The 26,291-nt window shown below is 38.3% G+C and overlaps 1 protein-coding gene across 1 annotated transcript in view; it reads right to left on the bottom strand.

The window, feature by feature from the left end:
- Window positions 1–940: 940 nt before the first annotated feature.
- Window positions 941–26,291, bottom strand: part of NLRP11 (NLR family pyrin domain containing 11) — a 31,615-nt gene continuing 6,264 nt past the window's right edge. The window contains exons 2-10 of the mRNA XM_039857157.1: window positions 14,914–16,386; window positions 14,091–14,252; window positions 12,363–12,530; window positions 9,959–10,126; window positions 8,016–8,186; window positions 4,946–5,116; window positions 4,521–4,691; window positions 1,037–1,158; window positions 941–951 (exon numbers count right to left, since the gene is read on the bottom strand). Coding sequence (XP_039713091.1) covers window positions 941–951; window positions 1,037–1,158; window positions 4,521–4,691; window positions 4,946–5,116; window positions 8,016–8,186; window positions 9,959–10,126; window positions 12,363–12,530; window positions 14,091–14,252; window positions 14,914–16,386 — 2,617 coding nt within the window. The remainder of the gene's footprint in view (window positions 952–1,036; window positions 1,159–4,520; window positions 4,692–4,945; window positions 5,117–8,015; window positions 8,187–9,958; window positions 10,127–12,362; window positions 12,531–14,090; window positions 14,253–14,913; window positions 16,387–26,291) is intronic.

Raw genomic sequence — 26,291 nt, 5'->3', positions numbered from 1 at the left:
AAGGTGCTCAACATCACTAATAATCAGGGAAATACATATCAAAATGACAAGGAGGTATCAATTCACACCTGTTAGGATGGCTATTATTTAAAAAATCATAAGAGATAAGTGCAGAAAAGGGAACCCCCATGCATCATTGGTGGGAATGTAAATTGGTTCAGTTACTACGGAAAACAGTACTTGTACTCCAGAAAAAAGATTTTCATCCCCTAATTACTGCATAACTACTCAACTTAATTGTCCACTTTTACTTCTGAGTCTATCTTAGATACAGTAGCTCCAAATGCTTAGAAATAGGGTACTGTAAATATGGTGTCAGAGCTGGAAAAGTTATTCAAGGATGCCCAATGTCAAGCTCCCTCCTTTGAAAGAAATAATAAAAGGGAGAAGATTTTCTGAGATCACACATACGTCACATTGCTCTGCAGCTTAGGGGGAAGTCACCCTTCACCCTATAGGACACTCTGGTGAATTTGGGAGCAGAGAAGTGTAAGAGAAGGGAACAAATACCAGTAGAGGCATAAGCAAATCAGGGATGGAAGTTGACATAGAAATACAAAGGAAAGAAGGAAAGATAACAATTTCTTTTCACGGGACACCTTGGGATACTCTTGATAACTCCATCTAGACAAAAGAATGAAAGGATTATGAGTCTCCAATTCAATTTCTTACTTCACATTGCCCTTTGATAAACAGAAACTTTTTCTCAATGCAATTTGACTTTTTATTACTTCATATAATGCTTTCATTACTCTTGTGGACAGTGTAGAAACTTTTATAAAGTCATTGACTTGATCAAGTCACAAAACAAATACAAATGAGAAACCATAACTCTGATTTTCCTGCATCCCAGCCATGGTCATGATTTATGTCAAATACATTTTAGGTAGAACATGACTGAGGGAGTTGCTGAGAAACTGTAGTAGACTTCTTCACCAGTCTAAACTTTTTCTGGGCATGTGGCGAGAGATTAGATGCCAAGTCAGGTTGGGCACCATTGGAATTGACTGAGGAAGACTTAGATGACCAAGCTTACTGCTGACTTCTCTGCCTTCCTTTTTAGCCCAAGATTGAGAAATGAAGACCAGTTTGGTATTTTTCTTTTTTACAGTCAGTAGTAGCTTCATGGTTTCTACATCCATATCATTTATTTGAAGCCTGAGGAAAATACAGAGGGAGAATTCTGTGAATACTACATATTGTATTTTGACTTTGTGGCATCAACGACTCATTCCCCATATGTTAATCTTTGGGTATTCTTGGGAGTCTCTCACGTGACCTCTGAGGAAAAAGGAAAATCTGGTCTAGATTGAAAACCCTCATTCTTAAAGTAGACAGAGCGGTCTCCATTAAGCATTGATGAGGCAAGAATTCCACTTGGAGTACAGATTCAAGTCAACATGAACTACATAGGTACTGTGCAACTCAATGCTCAATACTTAACATGCACATGCAATTATATCCTCACAACAGATGATACCATGAGTGATTTTACAGACTACAACACCAAAGGTCAAAGTTTTTAACTAAAATATGTTTACATGGTTAATGTATAGAGGGCCACTTATCCAGAGACCATGATCATCACATTGTACCCAATTTCTTCAAATCAAAGAGGGGGATTCAGAGTCACTTTTGTTTCCTTTGTGCCCTCTCTGCATGTGAACATTTCAGTTAGCGTGTAGATACAGATACCATTACAATCTGAAATATATTTATTTCTCCAATTTACTTTTATTGAGCACCCAGGTTGTAAGGTATAACATTGAAGTGGGGAATACTTGTCATCATGGAACTTACATTTTAGTGAAAGGAGATGGACAATAGGAAGAATAAATACTTATGTCTATGAGGATTAAGATCCAAAGCACATAAAGAACCCATACGACTCAATAGCAAAAACAAAACAAAACAAAAAAACTCGGTTAAAAAATGGGCAAAGGACCAAAACAGACATTTTCCCAAAGAAGATATTAAAATTTCCAACAAATACATGAAAAGGTACTCGACATCACCAATCATCAAGAAAATGCAAATCAAGGAGAAAGAAAAAAGGGACATAAATGATAGAGGCTTTGTTCATTCCTCCTGTGACCAAATCAAAGTTGTGACAGAAACACAGAGCAAACAGCAAGGAAAGTTGACTGGGATCTAGATAAACAGAAGCACTACAAGTAGGGAGAAAAATAATTAATCAGCCTACAGTGGTAGAAGGTAGGAGGGGTGGCTAAGTGGGACAGAGACTATGGCAGCAGCAGCTGGCAGCTGCAGACACCTCTTAACGGGGCTGTGTCTGTGAGCAGACTTTTGCAGCGACAGATCTGCTCACTCTGAGCACCAGTGCTGGGTTAGTTGCACAGGGGGCACCAGGGACTTCCAAGAGAGACTCTGAGTTGTCGGAGTGAGGGCCGGAGGTGAGGCTGTCTTCCAGGCAGAAGTGCCAGAGGTGTCCATTGTTCCTCTGGTGAGCCCACCTCCCTCCCAGTGTGAGGGTGTATAGATGAACTCAATGAGAATTTTAACAAAGAGATCAAAAAACCCATAAAAAATGGAAATGGAAACTATAAAAGGGAGCCAGTCAGAACAAAGAACACATCTGAGATGAAGAGTATATTAGATAGAATAAACAGAGTGGATAAAGAAGAGGGTTGAACCACCGATATACAGGATGGGGAAGATATTCAATAGAATGGCAAGAAAAAAGCAGCCAAGACTATAATAATAACTTAAGGATCTATGGGACACTATTAAATGTAAAAATATCTGTGTCATAGGAATATTGGAAGAAAAACAAGATGTTGAGAACTATTTGAAGAAATAATGATGGAAAACTTTCCTAACCTGGTGAAGGAAACAGACATAAAATCCCATGAAGCTCAGAGAGCCCCCCAAACTAGGAACCCAAAGAGGCCCACACCAAAACACATCATAATTCAAATGCCAAATGTTAAATACAAAGAGAGAATCTTAAAAGCAGCAAGAGAAAAGTGGTTAGTTACCTACAAGGGAGCACCCATAAGAATGGCAGGTGATTTCTCAAAAGAAACTATGCAGGACAGAAGGGCTTGATACATAATATTCAATGTGCTGAAAACCCAGGATGTACAACCAAGAATACCTTATCCAGAAAAACTATCATTTGGAGTCAAAAGACAGATAAAGAGCTTCCAAGACAAAATAAGCTAAAAGAATTTATCGATGCCAAGTTAGTATTACAGGAAATGTTGGAGGGACTTCTTTAAGAAGAAAAAACATGTATCGAAAACAAGAATAAAAATGGTAATAACTACATTTCTATCAACAAGTATCTCAAATGGAAAAGAATTAAGTGCTCCAACAAAAAGATAGAGTGGCTGAATGGATAAGAAAACAAGAGCCCTACATATGCTGCCTACAAGAGACTCACTTCAGATTAAAAGACACACACAGACTAAAAGGAAGAGGATAGAAAAAGATATTGCCTTGATGGACCTAGATAGTATTGTGCTGAATGAAATAAGGCATGTGGAGAAAGACAAATATCACATTATTTCACATACATGTGGCGTCGAAGGAAAAAAATAAATAACAGCAATAACAGAAACAGAAATAAACATAGATACAGAGAATATTTTGAGGGCTACTAGATAGGATGGGGGTTGTGGGAATGGTGAAAAAGGAGATTAAGAAGTACAAATGGATAGTTGCAGAATAGACATGGAGATGTTGAGTGTAGCATGGGGAAGATGGTTAATGTTGTAATAAATATGTAAAGGGGAAGAAGGGTATTAGGTTTAGTGGGGTGATTGTGAGTTATGTGGATCTCTGATCAGTATGCTCAACTGAAACTGGTATATTATCATATGCCAACTATAATTGAAAAAAAAACCTCATTGAATTGTACAATATAAATACGAGCAACTAATTGTCTATTATATTTCAATAAAACTGGAAAAAATGTAAATTGAAACAAAAAAGAAAATGCAAATCAAAACCACACAAAGTATCTCACAGCTGTCAGAATGGCAGTTATCAAAAAGACAAGTGGTAACTTCTGTGCACTGTCAGTGGGAATGGATTTTGGTGCAGTCACCAAATCTGTGGTAATTTGTTACACAGCAATAGTCACCAAATACAGAAAGGCAGAGGATTTTTGCTCTATGAGAAAGCATTGGATGGCCCAGGATTTAAAGCTACACAATGACATCCTGAAAATGGACTCCCCCCTGCCCTTTTCTAGTAATAAAAGATACATCCAAGCAGGAGAAAGTAGGAAGATGGGATTAAAAATATCGTATATTTAAGTATTTCCTATGCTAAGCATGACAAGTCATACCAACTGTCACTTTTTACTCAGCATCGACTGGGTCCTCTGGTCTAAATACCCTATGGATATTTTTAACATTCCAACAGAGACCATTCTTATTCTTTTAGGTATTTGAAGCTGGAAACATTTGTCATCATCTTGCATGTCTGTCTTGGACCACCCATCTCAACATGGAATTGTCCCCATCACCAAGGAAGATAAGAGTCCAACTTACCCAACTGTCTGGAGTATACAATCTGGGTGTCCCAAGCCCTCTAGAAGTTTCACAATTCCCTCATCACCCAACTTATTTCCAAGCAGATTGAGTTTTTTCAGAGTTTTGCTGCTCTTAAGAACGGAGGTGAGAGATGCACAGCAGGCACTGGTTAACATACACTCTTCCAGCCTGTAGTAATGAGATGCACAGTGATATTGGGCCTCATCCTTGGAGAGGCATGGCAGGTAGAGCACATGGGTGTGAACTCTTTTACCAAATATCTGCACAAGTTCTTGACAAAATAACCTGCCAACCCATAGAGCAGCCTTTCAAACACCAGATCGTTACGTCTGAGAGTTTTCATTTCTCAACCCACTTCCTTTTATCCCTTAAGTTTTTCCAAACTCCAAACAAGGAGCTTCCCTCCACCCCCAGAGACCTACCCAATGTTCTCTAACTTGCAGCTGGGATGTTTCAAAGCATTACACAGCACCTCCATTCCTGAATCCCCTATATTGTTGCTCCCGAGCTCCAGGCTCCTGAAGTTTGGATTATTAATCATAGCTGAAGCAATATGTTGACAGACATCATTGGTAAAAAAGCAACCAGAAAGCCTGCAGAAGAGAAATATGAGATGGAATCACGACCACCTTTCTCAAAGGTTCGATATCATAAAGTGATAAATATTCTTGTACCTCTCTCATGATGTCCATGAACAGGGGACTCATTGTGGGGACAAGAGCAATATTGTTTATAGAAAACTTATATCAGCAGTATTCAAGGTTGTTAGTCATATTAACTCACACAGTAGTCACAGGGCTCTTGTCATCCTGATTTTACAAACAGGAAAGCCAAAGCCAGAACACTAAGTGTTGTCTAAAGACACAGATGACATTTTTAATCCATGTTTTTGTGACACTGAGCTTGAGCTCCAAAGAGTTATTTTAGGCAATCACTTCCATTGTTCATTTTTCTGCCTTCCCGTACTCATGTCAAAAACCAATGTCACTGAGAAGAACTGAACATATCATTTTTATAACTAAGAGCATATCACATGGCTCTTCCTCTCACTCAGAGGAAGTCCTTACAATTGCTCATATGCTCCTTTGTGATCTGCCACTTCATGTCCCTTCTTCCACATTGTCTATTACTGCAGTTCTCCTCACTGCCTCACCACATTGGCCTTCTTAATATACCTTGAGCAAAGCAGGCTGTTCCCATGTTAGCGCCTCTACTCTGGCTATTTATTTTGCTTGAAGACACCCCTCTGTTGATCTGTATGACCGTCTCTTAATTCCTCCAAGTTTTTGCTCAAATTTCCTTGACACCAAGGGTTACGTTGACTGACTTTGCTTAAGATGGCCACACTCCACCATTAGCACTCCTGAACACATATGCTGATCTACTTTAACAAAATTTTAAAAATTTCATAGCAATTTTTACTATCTGATGCAAGAGTTGACAACTCTTTCCTATGAAGGGCCAAATAATATTTTACGCTGTATGGACCACACAGCTTCTGTCACAATAACTAAACTTTGCCATGGTAGCACAAATGCAATTATAGACAACATGTAAGTGAATGGTTGTATTCTAATAAAACTATATTTACAAAAACGAGCAGAGGGGGCAGATTAGGCCCCTGGGCCACAGTTTGCTGGTCCCTGGTCTAACACAATGCATGGTTTACTTATGTTTTGTTTGTTTTCTATCTCCTCAAGCCAACACAAAATCCATTAGGAAATGGATATTTGTTTTGTTTACTGAGGTATCCCAACCACCTACAAGAGTCATAAAATAGTGACATTATGGCCCCTGACTCCTGCACTAGATCACTTAATAGACGTGTCAGAAAATAACCAAAACTATGGCCTAGGACTGATCTTAAATTTCTTTCTGCTTTGCAGTTATAATCTAAATCCATGGTTCTATCTAATTTGGTGTGACCAATACACATTCAGTCATTGTTTGTTGAATACTTGGAGACTGAAGCAGATACCGGGAAATCCAGTTTATTCATTCAATAGTTATGGAGCATCGAAGGCTTGCCAACTACTGTTGTAATTTTAAAATAAAGATAACATATATCTGTTATCTTTATTTTAAACTTAGAGGGATGGGAATTATGATGAACAATGCAGGGTTTTATTGGCCCTGTGACAGCTCCAACATAGGTTAGGGTAGGCAATAGAAGAAATAGAAAGTTATAGTAAAGGTGCCTTTGGAAGGGTGACAGAAGAGAGCTTGGAATCTATAGCAGACTACAGCCTATGAGCCAAATTGGGCCAACTTACTGCCCTTATAAATAAAGTTTTTTGGAATGCAGCCATATCCACTCATTTATGTATTATCCATGGCTGCTATTGAGGTATAACAGCTAGGTTGAGTAGTTGTGACAGAGACCACATAATCCACAGCCCAAGATATTTACCATCTAACTCATAACAGACAAAGTGTACAGCATTGAGTCAATTTACCTCAAACTACTGAGCACAAAGTAAAGGCCAAAGCAAGAAAAAATGAGAGTTATTTTCCCCCAGAATTTTCTGTTATCCTCAACCTGCCTATCCCCACAAAATTAGATAGAACCTTGGATTTAAATTATAAGTGCAAGGCAGAAAGAAATTCGAGATAAACGCCATATACCATAGTGTTGGTTATGTTATGATACAAACCTATGAAGGACTTGGTTCAGGAGGCTCACAGGCCACGGTGTTACTGCTTTATGAACAGGAGATGGTCTAGCTTTCTCATATTTATGAGCCAAAAAAAAGAAAAACACATTCGAGATGGAACATTTTCAAAGAACTACTTCAAAGTCAATAACTCTAAAGAATAAACAAAATTTAAAAACTTTTCAGACAAACGACAGCTCAGCATCTCTGGAGGAATATGAAAAAGTTGTCTGTTTAGCATCATGGAGGACAAACACTCAGAAGGCTGGAGAAGGCTATTAATTATTTCATCCTGGAAATTTTGGTCAAAGGCCATCCCAATCCAACTGAGTTAGCTTCACAGAGAGGCATAGTATTATTGGCCCATATTAGTGGCTCAGGCATGACCACCTCCCCCAGCTGTACTCCCAACATACCCCTTTTCCAATGTCTATTTCTCAATAAAGATGCCCTCACTAAAGCCTGCTTCAAAAGATGTTGCCTTCCCCACAAATATGTAAGCCAGGTCAGAGCTGAGTCTCTGGATGCCCTCCTTCTGCAGCACCTCCCCATGGCATGTCCAGCTGGGCCTGGCCCAGGAACACCTCTCCATGTGACGAATGACAATCTAAGGGATTTTGCAGATTCTGCTACTTCTCAGCTAAAAGATTTTGCCAGAAAAAATCTTACCCTGCTCTTATGCTGCATACTGTAGAGAGCACACATTCTCACATCCCTTATATAACACTTGTCATCCCTGACACCACTGTCAATGACTTTTCTCATTTCTGTTGCCAACACCACCCAAAACCCTTACATGGTAGCAACAGTCATCCAAGAAAGCCATGGCAAGACTTACTCCAGCTCCTGTAATTGACAGGTTGGAAACAGTAAGGGCAGAGTTAGAACCAATACTTCATGATTCTGTAGGTAATTTGCACTCAGATCTAGATGTTTAAGAGTCTTGCTGAACATGAGGGCTCTCCCAAGGGAGCTGCAACAGTTTTTAGTGAGACAACAGAAGAGTAGCCTGCGTGGAATTACAAGGGAAAAAAAAGCACTGAGTCAATAACACAGTTTAACTGTGTGAAAGAGGATCATATCTGACCATCTGTCCCAAATCCACACATGTCTCTATGCCTTCTGCTGGATAGCCCAGATCTCTATCCATAAATTTCTTCCTGGGAAGAAAAATTTGAAAGACCTGAAATAGTACAGAGAGGGAGACATGGGGCTGGATAATATAGAATGGGGCATGAAAAAAATCAAACTCCTACTAATTGGATAACCCTATAGAAATTACTTCTACAACTTGGTATCCTCATTGTTCGATATATTTGGTTACATTTAATCCACCTATTCTTTACAGTTTTTAAATTGCATTATTCTAAAAGGGTGACTTTGCTGCTTACAACATAGGAACTGTGGAAATTTTTGAAAACAGAGGAAAGGTAAACACAGAAGGCATTCCTAATGCCTTTTGGTCCTAGATTTGAAATGCACTTTGTAGTATACACAGTTTAAATTTTAATTTTCTCCCATTAATCAGAAGTTTACTCATTTCCAACCTGGATCTCTAGCTTCTATGTAAAAAAAAAAAAAGGTTTTTGTTCTCACATGAGAAAAAGGCATGCAAAACACATCCTAGGGATTGAATCTAGTTATCTGCTTGTTTTGTACAGCTATCAGCTAAGAATGGTATTTATGCTTTCAAATGATTGAAAAAAATTTAAAGAAAAATGTTTCATATCTAAGTGCCCTTCAACGAATGATTGGATAAAGAGGTGGTGGTATATACATACAATGGAATATTACTCAGCCATAAGAAAAGATGAAATACTACCATTTGTGACAAAATAAATGGATCTTGAGGTAATCATGTTAAGTGAAATAAGTCAGACAGAATAAGTTGAGAAACATATGTTTTCACTCATTTGTGGGATATTAAATTGAAAGCAAAAAACCAACAAGACAAACAGACTCATGAGAAGGTACATTTTTAATGCATTGCTTTTATTACACTTAAAAATGTACTGGGCTACTTAGTCTCTTTTGTTTCCTTTAGTATTTTTGTAGTTTTATGCCTTACTTTTGCCATATTTTCCCCATCTTTTGCCATGTCTCAACCATGTGAGATAGTCTGCTTTTCTAGCAACTTTTCCAGAACAGAGAAAAAGATTCTCTTATGTAATTGGAACAAATAAGAAACATAGACACAGCCCATCGTCTGCCAACCTGAAAGAAGTAGAAATTAGAAAACAGAAGTCCCTATTTCAAGGCAATCTAGCACCATACCTTCTTCTTTCCTTGGCATTCTTCCTTGTGCTCTCAATAACATCACATCCCACGAGACATCAATCATAGTTACTTATTGTTAAAGTAACTATAAATTTCCTGTTCTTATCAAGTCAGTTGCTATGGCCCAGATATGTTTGGAACCTACCTGGCACCATATTTAACTCTCTCCCCAAAGACAGAAGATTGAGAGTGTTGTGACTCCATCCCATGACAGCGAGATGCAAGCTGAGAAAAGCTACATATATTTTTGCCAACATTGTGGTGAAAATTGGTTGCCCAACAAGAATAATAACACAGATACTCCAAGAAGTGCAAACTAAAAGACAAACAAACAAAAATAGTGAAATACCAAAAAAAAAAAGTATGATAACTCAGACCTGGCTGACTCTAAATACCATGTTTTCAGCCACTATACTTTCTCTCTCATTATGTTTTGACCACAAGCTTGGACATTAATGCTCAGGACCAAACTTCTACATAATGGGCTTATCTAAGCTGGCTTACACCAGTGACTCAAGACCACAGTCTGGATGGAGCAAAGCATCACATAGGATTTTCACCCCATTGTTCTTCAGTGGGTTTTTGGATAGGGTCAGTTTCTTCAGCTTGCTGCTGATGAGGAGAGAGGCGATTTCTTTACATGCATGAGTTTCCAAGTCACATTTCATCAAGCTATGAGAAAAATACACAGAGATAAAATGAGGCTGCCCAGTTTCCCAGGTCATCCCACTTTTAAGGAAAACTAACTACAAACAAGTGAGAGGTCACCTACTTAAAATGGGCAATGAATGGATCCTCCTGAATCTAAATCTTGCCCTGTGCCAGTTCTCAAAGTTCACACTTGGGTAAGTTTGAAGATATGCATGGGCGGTTGGTTCTTCCCCCTCTTGCAACGTCTTCACATGGCATCCATGGCTGTGCTTCAGAACTCAATAGCAGGGATCAAGTAATTCACCTGATCAGGACACTCAGCTTACCATCACATTTCAAGCGACTTTCAGTGTTTTCTCCTATATAGCCTATAATGACCTGCGTAATCTGGCTCTCAACTACCTTACTGGCTTTGTCTAATTTTCTACTCATTGCTCATACTATGCCATCTGCCTGTCTCCTCACTCTTTCTTAGGTTCTCCAAGCATATTCATATGTTGGCTCTCATGCTCCTGCTGTCATTTCTGATTAACATGCTTCCTCCACATATCTGTGTGGTTCTCTCTCACTTCCTTTAGCTTGTCACTCAAAGTTCACTTCTTTAGTGAGGACTTTGCTGACCATCATATAGTCAACTAACCAATACTGTCTACCATATTTTAGGCATTATGCTAGGTTCCTAGGATACAATAAAGAAACAGAGGAAATATGATGGAATTCTGGAGGGCGTAAATAAAGAAATGACCAATTGTGTAATGTGTCTCGTAAGTGGTCAGTTCTATTTAAAAAAAAAAAAAGGGATAAATTGTAGAGAAAGGAAAGGAGATGTTCAACTTTTATATGAAGTAGTTAGTGAGAGAAGTACCAACTAATAAAGTGGCATCTGAGCAGAAATGTGAGAGATGTGGTGGCATGCTCTGAATCTCTAGGGAAGAGAATTTATGGTGGAGGAAAGGAGTAGGCTTGGTGGTTCAAAGGGTAAGTGAATAGAACATGAGTGGAAGACATGTCATAGTGTTAACCAGGGCCACCCATGGTGAAATGATGGGTTTTATTTTGAGTGAGAGTGGAAGCCATTTAAGTTTGGAGATCAAAGGGCAGAATCATGGCAAGATCTGACTTAAATTGAAAACTAAAGTTTCCCTTCTACTTTTTTTTCATGTATCAGGCAAAGGTGGGGACAGAGACAACAGACAGCAGGGTACTGGAATAGCTAAGGTGAGAGATGACCATGGCTTGGTTACCATGCAGAGCAGCAAATGAAGGAGCAAAGTAGTCAGGTGGATCCATTCTGATTGTCTACCTACCTAATTTGTCTAAACCACGCCACTAGAAAATCTATATCTGAAATGCCCATAAGATATCAAAGTAGAGACATTGAGAAGTTTGTTAGGTACAAGGCTGAAACCAGAAGAAATATACGGCTGTAAACAGACATCTAGGATGCTATAATGCCATGGAATGGAATGAGCATAGAGATAGAATGAGCATAGAGATAATACGTTTAGGATGAGCACAGAGAGCATAGAGATAGCATAGAGATAGAATGAACACATAGATAGAATGAGCATAGAGATAGAATGAGCATAGAGATAATATGTTTAGGATGACTTTGAAACATCCTAATGATGTCGTGGATCAACTTTTTCAATTGTATATTTTATAAAATCAAAATAAAGTGTTTATGATGGGAATTTAGCATGAGCGGAGATATTCTGTGAATAGAAAACACACAGTGGATTTTGAAGACTCAACGCTCCCCCCAACACCCACACAAAGAAGGTAAAATGTCACTAATAGTTTTTTATATCAATTACATGTTGATATAATTTGATATATTAGGTTAAGGTATATTATTGAAATTAATTTTGCCTGTTTCCTTCTACCCTTTTTTTTTTTTAAAATGTGGCTACTCAAAGATTTCAAATTATCTTTGTGGCTTGCATAATATTTCTATCAGGCAGACTCTTAGCTTTGACCAGGCTGGTCTATACCCAAGAATGGGCAGAGAGGGTTGAGATCATTAGAGAACTATAAGTAAAGGGAATACAAAGTCACGTTAGAGAAAAGACCATCCACACAGAAATTGAAAGCACTCAGAATGACAGGAATAATGCTAGTGGAAGAGAAATGAGCCATGTGCTAAAAATCTTCAAGGAACATGGCATCCAGAAGTAGCAGGTAGTGTCACTCATGCACATTGACACCCAGTTCTTCCCTTCATACACAATGAATGTTCAGCTGAGCAGTGACTCACCTCAGGTGCTGTATGCTGCACATTGAACTTTCTAAGACCTCATGCAGAAGTGAAAACATCTTTAAAGAAATAGGCATACAATTCAGACTCAAAAAAGTAAGGTTCTGGTTATAAACAATAGCCTTGAATACGTCTTCAAATGTGGTGCCAACTGAGAGATAGGTCAACCTGCAGAAGATAAAATAGTGGAGGGGGGGCATTACACTCCAGTTTCCACAGAGTGTGCACACCTTCTCTGCAATTTTTTCTACCTGCCCTACTTCATTCCAGAACAGAGTCTGAGTGTTGACTATTTCTTTACACAGGACTCTCAATCTTAGATTCCCAGTCAGGTCAAATGACCTCTGCTAATCCCCAAATCAGGCTGCTGACTTGGAAATAATTCTCTGGGTCTTTACCTCATTGATCTTCCTCTAAGAGGTACCCATGAGTGATGCTGAGAAATCACACCCACCCCCATGCAAAACTGAGCCATGCTTCTATCTCTCGAGAGCAAAGATCATGACATGCTCATGGCTAATAGATCCACAGGATCTGGTGCGCATTAATAATTCAAAATTTTACTGAAGAAAAAATGTTGTCCCAGAGTCTCTAAGCACCTATCCTGAAGGAGAATACCCCTTCCCCAAGAGAAGAATGCCACAAATCAGGCAGATCCTGTCAGCTCTACCTCCAAAATAAATGCAGAATTAGATTATTTCTCTCCATCTCAACCTCTACCACCTATATGGGCCACCATTTTCTCTCTCCCAGATCCTCATAAGAGCCTTTTAATTAGTGTTTCTCCTTAAACCTTCCTCCCGTGAGCTTGCATCTATCCACAAGGATGCTGTTACACACAAGATCTTGCTCGTCTGCTCAAAGCTTTGAAATGGGTTTTCACTTAGAAAATCCAGCATCTTGAATGGACAACATGGCTCTTCAAGAATGTCGGTCACCACCTTTCTAAGGGCCATATGGAGAGAAGAGTTAGGAACCCACGATGGCCCCCCTGGGCCCACTGGTGGACTTGAGACTTCCAGGGAGGAAAGCTAATTATCTTTGAAGCAATTTGAAGTTAGTCATCTTTGAAGCAACTTGCTTTCTTTGTCCTCCTTTGCAATTAGGTGACAAGATGAACAGGTTAATGAGAGGCAAGCAGAAGTGACACAAAAATAGAGCTCTGGAAAGGCTCCATAAAGGAAGCTCCAAAGCCAAGAGGTGTCCCTTTCCCTCTCCTCCCCCTTTTTCCTGCCTGGAAGGGATCATAATTGCTGGGGTTTCAATAGTCGTCATGGCCCAAAGTCATGTTGATCGAGGAAGCATTAAAGATGGCTGAGAAAAAGTACAAAGGGATTTAGTTCAAGATGAATCTGAAAGCATATCTGTCATGGGCTTCTGACCTCCAGACTTTTCATGTGAGTGGAAAATTAAGCTTTGTTATGCTTAGGCCATTTTGGGGGTAGGTGTGGAAGGAGGTGGTTCTGTTGTATGTGGACGAACATAATGCAGAGTGTTATAGCTTCTACTTTTCACTGGGACAACTTGCATCAATTATCTTTTCCTGAAAAAATTATCATGAAATTCGGAGATCCTCAGCCCTCCTCCCACCTTCCCTGCTTTAGGTACATGCATCAGAATTACTTTTATCACATGGGGTTATTATTTTCTTGTAATGCTCTCCCCCAGAGAAGGTAGCACTATTATTTCCAGAGGGATCTCCAAGGTAGGGTTTGAGATATTACCTACTTGAGTGTTCGAAGTTGACAGCTGGGATGTCTCAGGGCTTTACACAGAACCCTTTCTGAGGTATCATCAAGTTCGCTGTTACAAATTTCCAGCTCCTGGAGGTTCTCTCTGGTGTGAAGTAGATTGCAGATGTCTCTCCAGTAAACAAGGCTCTTCATTTTACTACATGGAAGAAAAATGTAATTCTTCAGCCATTTGGAAGATAATACATTTATTAAAATACCTTTTGAGGACCAGACTCAATATAAGGCAGGAAGAAATAAAGTTCGGCCAAGTGTGAAATGCAACACTCAGACTCACAAAAGTAGTTGGTGAGTTTGTAGATGGGCAAAACACAATGTATTGAGTGTAGTGCCTTTGACTGAGAAGATGTGACTCTTAAGAAATATTAGTATTGATGGTAAACGTTGAATGGTCTGTGCTATTATGAATGTCTCTAAGCAATCTGCAAGAATTATTTCAGTTAATCCACACAACAGGTCTGAAAAACTAAGGTTAAACTGGTGGTTCTCAATTAGGGGCCATTTTTGACATTTGGCAAGGTCCAAAGACTGGGGGAGGAGATAAAGTTCTAATGGTGTCTAATATATGTGGGTGGGTGTCTACAAAACAGCTTAAAATTATTTGCACAGGACAGCAAAGAATTATCTGGCCCCAATGTCAACCCAGAAACCTTGAATTAAACTGAAGCAGAGAGATTTGAGACAAGATTGGACATAAAGTTCTGTATGGTCTTCGGTTTTGGTCTTGTGATGGTAAATAAGCAGTAGAACTATGGGCAGGTCTTAGGGATATAGGAAATACAAAAAATGTTAAGACTCACCCAGAAGTTAGCATCACATTAGGCTTCTTGTTTTCAAAGATGCATTGAATACTCAACCTAAGTTTCTGTAGAAAATGGCAGCACTTCAGACAATATGATGAAGCCATCAGATCTCTGTTGTTTTGAATGTAAACACTGGCTTCTGAAAAAGAATCCATGACTTGTTTCACAAATTCTTCCTCCTGATTCTCAAAGAGGCAATGAAACAAAGGTGTGTGGTGTTCCATGGCTTTTGAATTATTACCAAAACATTTCATTTTCTGTAGAAAGTATTGCCTGAGCTCTCCTGTCAATAAGTGACAGCCAAAGGATGTCTCAAGAATATTTCTTCTCTTCTCATTAAGAAGACCAAAAATGGAAGTAGTTATTGGACTAAAATCATTGTATCTTTCCCTTCTTTCTTTATATCTTTTACTGGCCGAGGGGATTGGGCACTTGGTTAATACCATCATGTATGCTATAGCTGCACAAAACTCCTGGATTTTCAAGTGTATAAATGTGTAATGATCTTTATGGTTACTGCTTGGCAAAAGTATCTTGAGGGTCTGCAATGTGGACACATCAGCACGAGTGAGCCCAACACATCTGAGGTCCTTCTCGCTAAAATGCAGTGTGTCATGGGACAGTCCTTCTAAAGCCAATGAACACAGACGTTCCAGTAGGACTAGGGGGTACTGATTAGCAGGAACTCCAGCCTCAAATGTCAGTGTATGGGCAAGAAAATGGGCATATATATCTGTGAGTGTTTGGCAGAAGTGTTGCAAATCATCCTCCATGTCCATCTGCCAATTGAGGGCAACGCAAGTGACCCAGCATAAGATGGGGACTTGGCACAGGTCCATGAACATTTCATTCTCTTGTACAAGCTTGAAGGCTGTCGTAGCCCTGTGACTGTCCTTGAAGAAGAAGGTAAAATACTTCTGCCTCATTTCATTGGAGAACTGCAGGGTCATAAACTTGTCTGTCGTCTTCATTAGTGCTCTTACAGCAGCCTCACAATCTGGCCTTGATGAGATGAGGAAGGAGCACCCTGGAGCCATCTTTCTCATCAGCAAACTGGCGAGCAGTTCCCATCCTGGCACCTGCTGCCTGCTGTCACCGCACAGAGCAGATTCGTTCATGTTGAGGTTGACTTCTATGTTGTCCAGGTCCTCGAGAATAAAGAGGACCTTCTGGGGATCAGAGAGGATATCTGCAATGGGAGCTTGGCCTTTGGGCCAGCCCTTGGAGATCAGATCCACCAAGCTGCTATTGGCCATCTGATTGATTTCCTGAGAAGTGAGGTAAATGACATATGAGATGACATCCTTCCAAATCTTGCCATCTGCCCACTCTGACACTGCCATTTCAATAGCCATTGTTTTCCCAGCTGCTTTCTCTCCCACCAGAAACACATTCAAGTCCTTTGGAGACACAGTGGTTGTAGGGTTATATGCAACATCAAGTTGGTTGAGAATTTCTATGATCATTCCTCTACAGAATTCATTATGAACATCCTTATGAAGGCACCTCCCCCACTGAAGTAAGAAAGTTTTCTTTACAAGGACTTTGTGTGTTTCTCTGTTACCTGTTGGTGAGTACAAGGCAGAAGAAAGGCAGAACATAGATAAAAATTCAAGATACAAACAAACAAACAAATTCACCCAGAGTCTCTACTTATTAGCAACACAGCTATATTTACCATCACATTGTTTTAGAAGACTGCATAGACCCAGGTTTCATCAATAGAATTAAATAATGTAAAATTCGCCCAGACAATAGTATTTGTAGGTACCTTTTCCCATCACTTGTGGATCCCTCAACATCTTCCCTCTCATGGGTCTTGGCATCTGAAACACCTTATTTCTTTTTCTGTTTGTGGTTCCACAATATGTTATACAGCCTTTAGTTATAACACATTATTTTACATCAAATTTTTTCTTTGAGGGAATGATTCTTGAGATCAGAGACTGTTTCTAGTCTGTATGTGGCTCACAGCAGCTATTACATCAACCGTTAATTATACGTTAATCTTTTCTCTGTTTTCTTGGTCACACGCATTATTACCTTATTCCTGATCATTTAGTGAGTCACAAGGTAAAGTGATATATGGACTAAACTTTACATCTTTATCATAGAGGCATTTCCATTTCTCCTGAGAATATATAAGGGTACACACTCACTATAATAAGAAAACATCAGATTAAAAAGAAAAACATTTAAAGTGATCACAGAGCTGTGGATATAAAAATGAATCTAAATAAATGAATTTCTAGAGAAAGATGAGCTCCTCCTTGGTAAGCAGACACCTAAAGGTGATTTTATTTCTGGAGCAATGGTGGACACAAGAGGAAGGAGAATTTTGTTGGAGTAAAAGTCAATTGCACCAGGGCTGATGTGGCAGACTGCAGTGTTACAGATGTGGCTCTCCCCAGATGAAATATCTCCAATGGATAGAGAGGCCTGATACCACCCTCAGCTGACTAAACGGCTTCCAGGTCCTGACCCAGCTCATCTGAGCCTAAACACCCTGGTAGAAGAAAGTACAAATCTTTTCAGGGATAAATTATGTTTCTTTTTCTACTGTTTTTATAGACAATGTTTGGCATGCCATAAAAAAATTGAGATTTAAAGACGCAGGAAACCATATGGTTCTTGTCCTTTTCCACTGACTTATTTCACTTAGCATGGTACTTAAGATCACATCTAATTAAAACCCTTAAAATCCCAGAGGGAAAAAGAAAACCATGATTCATCATCAAGAAGGAAAAAAAGTGATACAACACACTCACCTATGACCTAGGTTTTGGAATTAAGAATTCAAGATTTTATAATAATTTTCTTATGTAATAAAAATTATATTGCATGCATTATGGATTATATATAAATACTAGTTCTTGGAGGAAAAAAGCCAATATGAGTGAATAGAGAGAATCTTAGCAGAAAAAGGGAAACCACAGAAGGAATCAAATGGAAGCACTATAACTAAAACACACAATATTTGGAATGAAGAATTCATTGGAATGGCTTAACAGAAGATGGCACACAGCAGAAGAAAAGATTGGGGAACACCAACATGGAATTTGTCTCTATCCTGATTTAAGTGCACACACATACACACACACAAAAAGATCAACAAACTCCATAAACCATCAGCGTACAGTGGCACAAAAGCAAGGAATATGAGTATAAAATACATATAATTACAGTTCCAGAAGACGGTGTAAGAGGACAACTACAGAAAAGATATGAGAGACTAACTAATGACTTAGAAGTTACAGATGTTGAAAGATATTCAAGTTACCATTATCATGTGTCCTGGCTCCCTTTCACCATGGTGCCCTCCAGGTGAACTTCCTTATGTGATGGCTCAGGGTACCACACACACCTCCCCCAAGTGAAGGTGGAGACCCACCACCTTGGAAGTCAGGGGGTCACTTCTGCTGTACCCTATTATCCCAAATAGTCAACGCCCCCTGTGCTATAGGGAGAAGTGACACGAATGCCACCTCTCAGTGGCAGGAATGTCAAGACCTTGCAGACATTTAAAAACTGTCACAGCCTGCTCTAGCCACTACTTAATTCCTCCTGTGTGTACTCCTCACTCACCCCCAATGTACATACAAAAAGTCTCATTTTTACAGTACTGGGCTTGAGGTCCAGGGTTGCATCTACACAGGTCCAGGCATAGATGAGGTTCAGATTCAGATCCTATTTCTCTGAGGACCAATGAGTTAAAAGACAGTGTATCCACCTGCCCCAAACCCAACATCAAACAGTGACATGAGGATGGGACAATCAAAATAGATACTCTTACTCAAAAAGGAGAGCAAGGGTGGGAAGTAGACAGGAATAATTTGTCTGTAGCAATTCTGAAATACAGCCTGATGTCTTTCCAGTTTTGCTATTAGGACCCAATGTTACTTCTTGGTTCTCTATGGTTCTTGCTTCCAGCCACTGAGATCTCCATTCTGCCCAGAATCATCCTTCCCTTCCCATGAATATTCTCTATATTTGCATCTTATTGACTCTTAGACTATTGCCTGCTCATAGAAGTTTAGGGGTACACAAGTCTCTTTCATTTCAGATTGCCTCTGTTCCTTCCAGTCCAAGTTGATTTTTTTTAAAAAAACTTGTGGCTTTCTTATATATCAGTTTATAACCCATTTTATTACACAAAAGCCATGTCCACAGTTTTTAGAGACAAGCTTTTCTCTCCTCTGCGAGGCTGCTGGTGGACAACAGTCCTCAAAATGATAGAGTCTCTGCTATTAATAGAGAGGGTTGTGGGCTTAAACATGAGATAAACATGAAACCTGCAGGTATGCCTTCAGGATGCTTAACCCTTTTCCTGTTTAGAGAAAAAAATGCAGCTCTCTGCCAGCGTTAATTTAACATCATGCATAGGAATGCTACATTTTCTAGGATTTGACATTTTCAGCAATTGTGAATTACTATATTTTGTAAATGGAAATATCACTACTAAAAACAGAATATTATAAATAGAATGATGTCATTTGTTTCCAAAGACTATTAATATACCAGAATGATGCTAATAATAATAATAATAATAATAATAATAATAATAATAATAATAAAAGCAAGATATTTTATGGCAACCTTTGCGGGTAAATTTATGACTATAATCCATGAGTTATCTTGGGGTAAATGCTGCAGCTGCAGGTGCCACCAGCAAGTATTCTCAGGGCAAATGGAAAATGGGTTAAAACCTCTGTAGCTGATTTAAAGCACTCATCAGGCATGACCTTAAATTTCTCCCAAGTTTTAATAAGGAGTTTTAGCATTACATCCTGAATTTGATCTTTTCCCAAAGCCCTTTCATGAACATCCTCTGTGGTCAGCAAAACCTATCTGAGAAATCGTATTTCCTCTAAAACTTAACAGTTTGTTCTTTAGTTCATGTATCTATTCTCTTTAATCATGAGCAGAAGAAATGAGGTCACATTTTTATTCTTCCAGAAACATCCTCATCTTCAAGGTCATAATGTACATTTCCTACCACACATTACTTGAGGCAACCAGCTTGCTAAGCATTCCACCACTGTATAGGAAGTAGTCTGTCCCTCCATATTTCAATAACATCTCTCTCTTACTTGCATTTATGTAAGCCATCACTGAAAGCTTTATTGAAAACTTCCGCAGGGTTCATCACATCCTCCTAACAATTTCATCTCCAATTCAGTGTTACATGTTCTAGTTTCTTTCTTTAATGGCAGCAGTCTATTTATCTTACACACACACACACACACACACACACACACACACACGTTCAAAATGTATTAAAGAATTAAATGTAAGAACTGAAACTGTAAAATTGGTGAACAGAAACATATGAGAAATGCTTCTTGACATCATTCTTGACAATGATTTATTGAATATGACACCAAAAGCAAAGACTGACAACTGAGACATCAACCCAAAAAGCTTTTGCATATCAAATGAAACAATTGACAAAATGAAAAGGCAGCCTTCAAAATAGGAGAAAATATTTGCAAACCACCTACTGATAAGGGTTAACATATAAAATACAGAACTCATACAACTCAATAGCAAAAAACAAATAACTTAATTAAAAAAAGGGTAGAGGACTTGAATAGACATGTTTCCAAAGATGACATACAAATGGCCAACAGGTATGTAAAAAAATGTTTAACATCACTAGTCATTAGGAAAATGCAAATCAAAACCACAATTAAATGTCATTTCACACCTCTTATGAGAGCTATTATTTAAAAAAAAAGTGAAAGGTAACTGTGTTGGTGAGTATGTGAACAAATTGGAACCCTTGTGCACTGTTGGTGGGACCATAAATGGGTGCAGCCACTATGCAAAACAGTATGAAGTTTCCTCAAAAAATTAAAAATAGAGCTGCCATATGATCTAGCAATTCTACTGAGAATATATTGGAAAGAATTAAAGCCAGGGTTTCATAGAGATATCTGTACCCCTAAGTTCATTGCAGCATTATTTACAATAGCCAAGATATGAAAACAATCTAAATTTCCATAAACTAATGGGTAGAGAAAAAGTGGCATATACCTGCATCGGAAGATTATTCAGCCTTAAAGAAGAAAATTCTATTGTATGTTACAACATAATGAGCACTGAAGGCATTATGCTAGGAGAGAAATAAGCCAGCCACAGTGGGACAGACACCTCATGTAAGTAGAATCATACAATATGTAAAATAGTCAAACTCATAGAAGCAGAGATTAGAATGGTGGTTGCCAGAGGATGGGGGGAGGGGAAACAGAATAGTTGCTTATCAGATATAAAATTTCAAGATGGATATAAAATTTGCAAAATGAATAAGTTCTAGAGATCTGTTGTACAATACACTATACTTAATAGTACTACTGTTTTACACATTAAAAATTTGTTAGAAGGGTAGATCTCATGTTAAGTGTTCTCATCATAATAAAACATAGATAGATAAAAGATAGTTCTAAGGGGAAAAAAAGAAAATGACAGGACAATTACAAAACATAAAAATAAAGAAAAAAATTACCAGGAATTGATTCTGAAAAGAAACACAAGGAAATAAAATGAGCTTCCCACCATTTCTTCAAACTGCTTAAATAGAGTTAACTTACAAAATCCAACATTTAAAATAGTGACCTAAATTGATATGGGATATTGTGGAACTAAGGAAACTAACAAACGAGATCACATGATTACAGATTTAATCAATATTAGAAATGAGGACATGACTGGCAGGTAAATGTAGACTATATAAAAAATGTCTAAACAAATGAGAAACAGCCTTTGAAGAAAAAGATATTAGTATATAAGGATCATTTATCTCCTCAAAATAGGGCATATGAACAAAGATAAAATGTTAGAGAAAAAAATCCTTGCAAGTAAGGACTGAATGTATAAATATGGATGATAAAACTTAAAAAAAGAGAAAATGATCAACACTGAGGCACATTCCTATTAAGGTCCCAAACTTCAAAGAAAAAGGAGAAATGTGAGGATTCAGTAGGAAGAAAGTGTACGAAAAAGGAAAATGACCTGTAACATGTTTTTCTATGATTTCTCCAGAAAGGTTTGATGCCAGAGAAATAGATGCAATTCTACAATAAGGAGCAGCTGAAGAGTTGTCTGTCCAGTCAAGGTGTCATTTGTATATTCAAATGGCTTTAAACATAAAATGACATCAGGGAATCAAGAACCCACAAATTCTTGGGGATAAAGTTGAGAGAAGTATCCATGGAGTCTGGTCAACTACAACAATGAAATGAGCCCTTCGCCTGGGCAGGGACAGGGTACGCAAAGGGTTAAGCACAGGTTACAATGCAGAATTGAATTCAAACACGAAGATGCCTACAATGGCCACCAAGAGTCAACATTACGAACTTTGGCAGTATAAATTCTACATGAGCAAGGCAAAGGTTGGGAAGGAAAAACAGAAAATGTCTTTCAGAGCAAGGTGTGAATCCACACTTTAAGGTCTAATCAAGAATTGTAGCCTGATGAGTCATTTCACTATGTATACGTATATCAGGTCATTGTGTTGTATATCTTAAATATAAACAATTTTTGTCATTATATCATAAAGCTAGGAAAAACAGAAGGCATACAAGTTTGAACAACTTAATATCTTATAACTTTTTTCTTCAGATTTAGAAGGAACTTTTAAAGACTGAACTCTTTGTTCATTACTAAAAAAAAGATCTGTAGTATAATTTCTTCAGTTCCATATTAGTTTACTTCTGAAGTTAAATATTTTAGTAAAGATTTTTATTTAGCAGTCACATTGCCAGCATGCTACTATGATTACCTAAATTGATGTTTAGAGGTAAAATATTAATCCTAGTGATATTTTGAAGGTATAGCTTGGAAAATTATTTTTTGATATATTTTTGTTCCCTGACATTTTAAGTAGTGAGCTTATATAATTTCATTTTAAATGATGTAAAAACAAAGTCACAGTTATGCAAGATGAATCAGTTCTAGAGATCCTCTATAATGCACGGTGCCCGAAGCCAATGACGCTGTGTTGTACACTTAAAAGTTTGTTAAGATTCAGGAGATTTTGGAGAAACATGGAGGAGTGAGAGATGTCCCCAGATCTCTCCCCTTGAAACGACAATAAGCTAAACATTTAAAACTCAACAAAAACACCTAAACTGCCCACCAGCACGTCTAAGCGTGGGATCTGCGCATAAGAGCTACTACAGGTCAGAACCCCGGGTGTTAGGTGGTAGAGTGGAGAAAATAAAGAAGCTACCTCTTGCAGCCGGAGCTCCCTGCAGGAGAAGGGGGAGGGGAGTAGGTGCAGCAGGTTCCTTGAACAGCCCTGCCTGGGAGTGTTGTGACTTTCACGTGGACAGTGGCAGGGCCCAGTCATGAAGGCAGAAAGCAGAGAATCGGGATGGCAGAGAAACAACAGTTGATATTTACCAGCCATAGTTGCAAAAGCAAGGCTGAGCTGCAGTCCCCAACCCACTACCCCCAACCCAGAGGGCCTCTCCCCCGATACCCTCCGAAACCAAACACCGCGGAGCCCCAGGAGAATCTGAGCAAATGCTACCAAAACTGTCGCTAACACTGACAAAACTGAGCCTGAAAGTACTGAGCATAATTAAACAATCATAAGAAAGAAAAAGCATTGATAAGATTTATATAAAGCAGGGATCCAAGAGGCTTAGATGCCTTAGACCTACTGGAAAACAAAAGAGAAGTGCCTTCTTTGCAACAGGCTTAAGAGAGACCTTTATATAACAAATCTTTGTGGAAAAAAAAAGAGCTAAATACACTTCCATTAATGCTCAGGCAGAGAAATAGTTCATTAAACACCCTGAACAACCAAGGTGACAAGGCAGCTCAGAAAGAAAAAGAAAAATCTCCAGAAAATAAGCTTACAGACATAGAAATATACAACTTAAATGACAGAATTCAAATGGTACTTCTGAAAAACTCAGTAAGTTCTGAAACAAATCATACTAACACTTTCAGGAATTGAAAAAACAACTAGATGAGCAGAGCAAGGAGACTGAAACCCTCAAAAAGAACCAAATAGAACCTCTGGAGATAAAAAACACACTGCAAGAGTTGAAATATGAAATAGCAAGCTTGAGAAAGTGAACCGACTAAATGGAGGAAAGGATCAGTGATAGTGAAGACAGAAATCTAGAAATAAATCAGAAGGAAGAAGAGAGAACCCAAAGAATGAAAAATAATGAAAGAAATACAAGAGCTAGCTGATAACATCAGGAGAGGAAACATAAGAATAATGGACATTCTCAAAGGCGAGGAAAAGGAGCAGGGACTACAAAGCATTTTCAGACAAATAGTGGAAGAGAATTTCCCAAATCTAAGGAATGAGCTGGAGCTTGGAATTCAAGAAGTCAACAGAACACTCAATTATCTCAACCCAAAAGGCCTTTTCCAAGACACATTGTATTAAATTTATCAAAAATAAATGACAGACAGAATTCTCAGGACAGCCAGAGAAAAGAAGATGGTAACCCATAAAGGAAAACCCATTAGATTATCATTGGACTTCTCAGGACAAACCTTACAAGCCAAGAAGGAGTGGAATCAAATACTGAAGCTATTAAATGAAAGGAATTACCAGGCAAGAATAATGTATCCAGCTAAGCTCTCCTTTAGATATGAAGGAGACATAAAGACCTTTCCAGACATACAAAAAATTGAGGGAATTCTCCACTACGAGGCCTGCACTACAGAAATACTGAAAGAGGTCAGCTCACTTAAATGAAATGACGACAACAGCAACAACAAAAACATAATTAGGAGTAAAGTGTCTATCAGGCAAATAGAAACAGTGCAACCCTTACTAAGAACAGGACATTATAAACTTAAACAATAAGAATAGAATTGCTATAGCAAGATAGTAATGAACATACAGCATACATAGAGACAAAATGAGACAACAATGACTGAAAAGGGGAGGATTCAAAGATCCAAATTCGCAAAGGGGAATGAAGATAAAGCATGTGCCGAAGAAAATGAATGACTGTATATATATAACTATCCTTTCCATATTTGTAATGGTAACCACACACCAAAGATTCAGAACTGAAGTATATAGCATAAAACAAGAAGAACCAGAGGGAAAACCCACAAGAGCTAACCAATATAAAGAAAAGAGAAACACAAGGACAAGGAAGCAATGGAAGTATCAAGTTACCAGAAAGCAAAAGATAAAATGGTTATAAGAAGACCTCATATTTCAATAATCGTGCTAAATGTAGATGGACTGAACTCACCAATAAAAAGGCACAAAGTTTCAGAAAGGATTAAAAAACAAAACCCAATCATATGTTGCCTCTAGGAGACATATCTCAGCTCTAAAGACAAATATAGACTCAAAGTGTAAGGGTGGGAAATGATATTTCAAGAAAATGGCATTCAGAGAAAAGCAGGAGTGGTACTAATATCAGATGAAATAGACTTCAAAATAAAAAAGGCAAAGAAAGATACTAAAGGACAGTTCATAATGATAAAAGGAATCACACACCAAGACATAAGACTCATTAATATCTATGCTCCCTATCACAGAGCCCTGAAATATGTAAGGCAATTACTAACAGAACTAAAGGGAGAAACAGACCAAAACACTATCGTAGTAGGGGACCTAAATACCCCACTGTCAGATATGGACAGATCATCCAAACAGAAACTCAATCAGGAAATAACATCCTTAAATGACACATTAGACCAACTGGACATAATTGACATTTACAGAGCCTTTCATCCCAAAACAGCTGCTTATACATTCTTCTCTAGTGCGCATGGAACATTCTCAAGGATTGACCACATACTGGACACAGAGGTAGCCTCAACAAATATGAGAGGTTTGAAATCATACCAACCACATTCTCTGATCATAATGCTTTAAAACTGGAAATCAACTGCAAAAAGAAATCAGGAAGAACCACAAATACATGGAGATTAAACAACATGCTATTGAAGAATGACTGGGTCAGAGAAGAAATAAAAAGAGAGATCAAGTGATACATAGAAACGAATTATAATGATAGTACAACATATCAAAACTTTTAGGACATGGCAAAATCAGTCATAAGAGGAAGTTCATGTCATTACAGGCCTATCTCCAAAAACAAAAGCGAGCCCAAATAAACAACCTAATGCTTCATCTTAAAAAACTAGAAAGGAAGAACAAATGAAGCCTAAAGTCAGCAGAAGGAAAGAAATAATCAAAAGTAGAGCAGACATTAATGAAATTGAAAACAAACAAACAAAAAAAATAGAAAAAATAAATTCAATAAAGAACTGGTTCTTTGAGCAGGTTAATAAAATTGGCAAACCCCTGGCTAGACTCACTAAGGGAAAAAGAGAAAGGACACAAATAAACAAAGTCAGAGATGAAAGAAAAGAAATTATGA

The sequence above is a fragment of the Pteropus medius genome, unplaced genomic scaffold (assembly GCF_902729225.1).
Source record: "Pteropus medius unplaced genomic scaffold, Ma_sr-lr_union100, whole genome shotgun sequence".
NCBI classification, from domain to species: domain Eukaryota; kingdom Metazoa; phylum Chordata; class Mammalia; order Chiroptera; family Pteropodidae; genus Pteropus; species Pteropus medius.
Note: the sequence above shows the minus strand (reverse complement) of the source record. Positions and strands in the feature narration are given on the sequence as shown.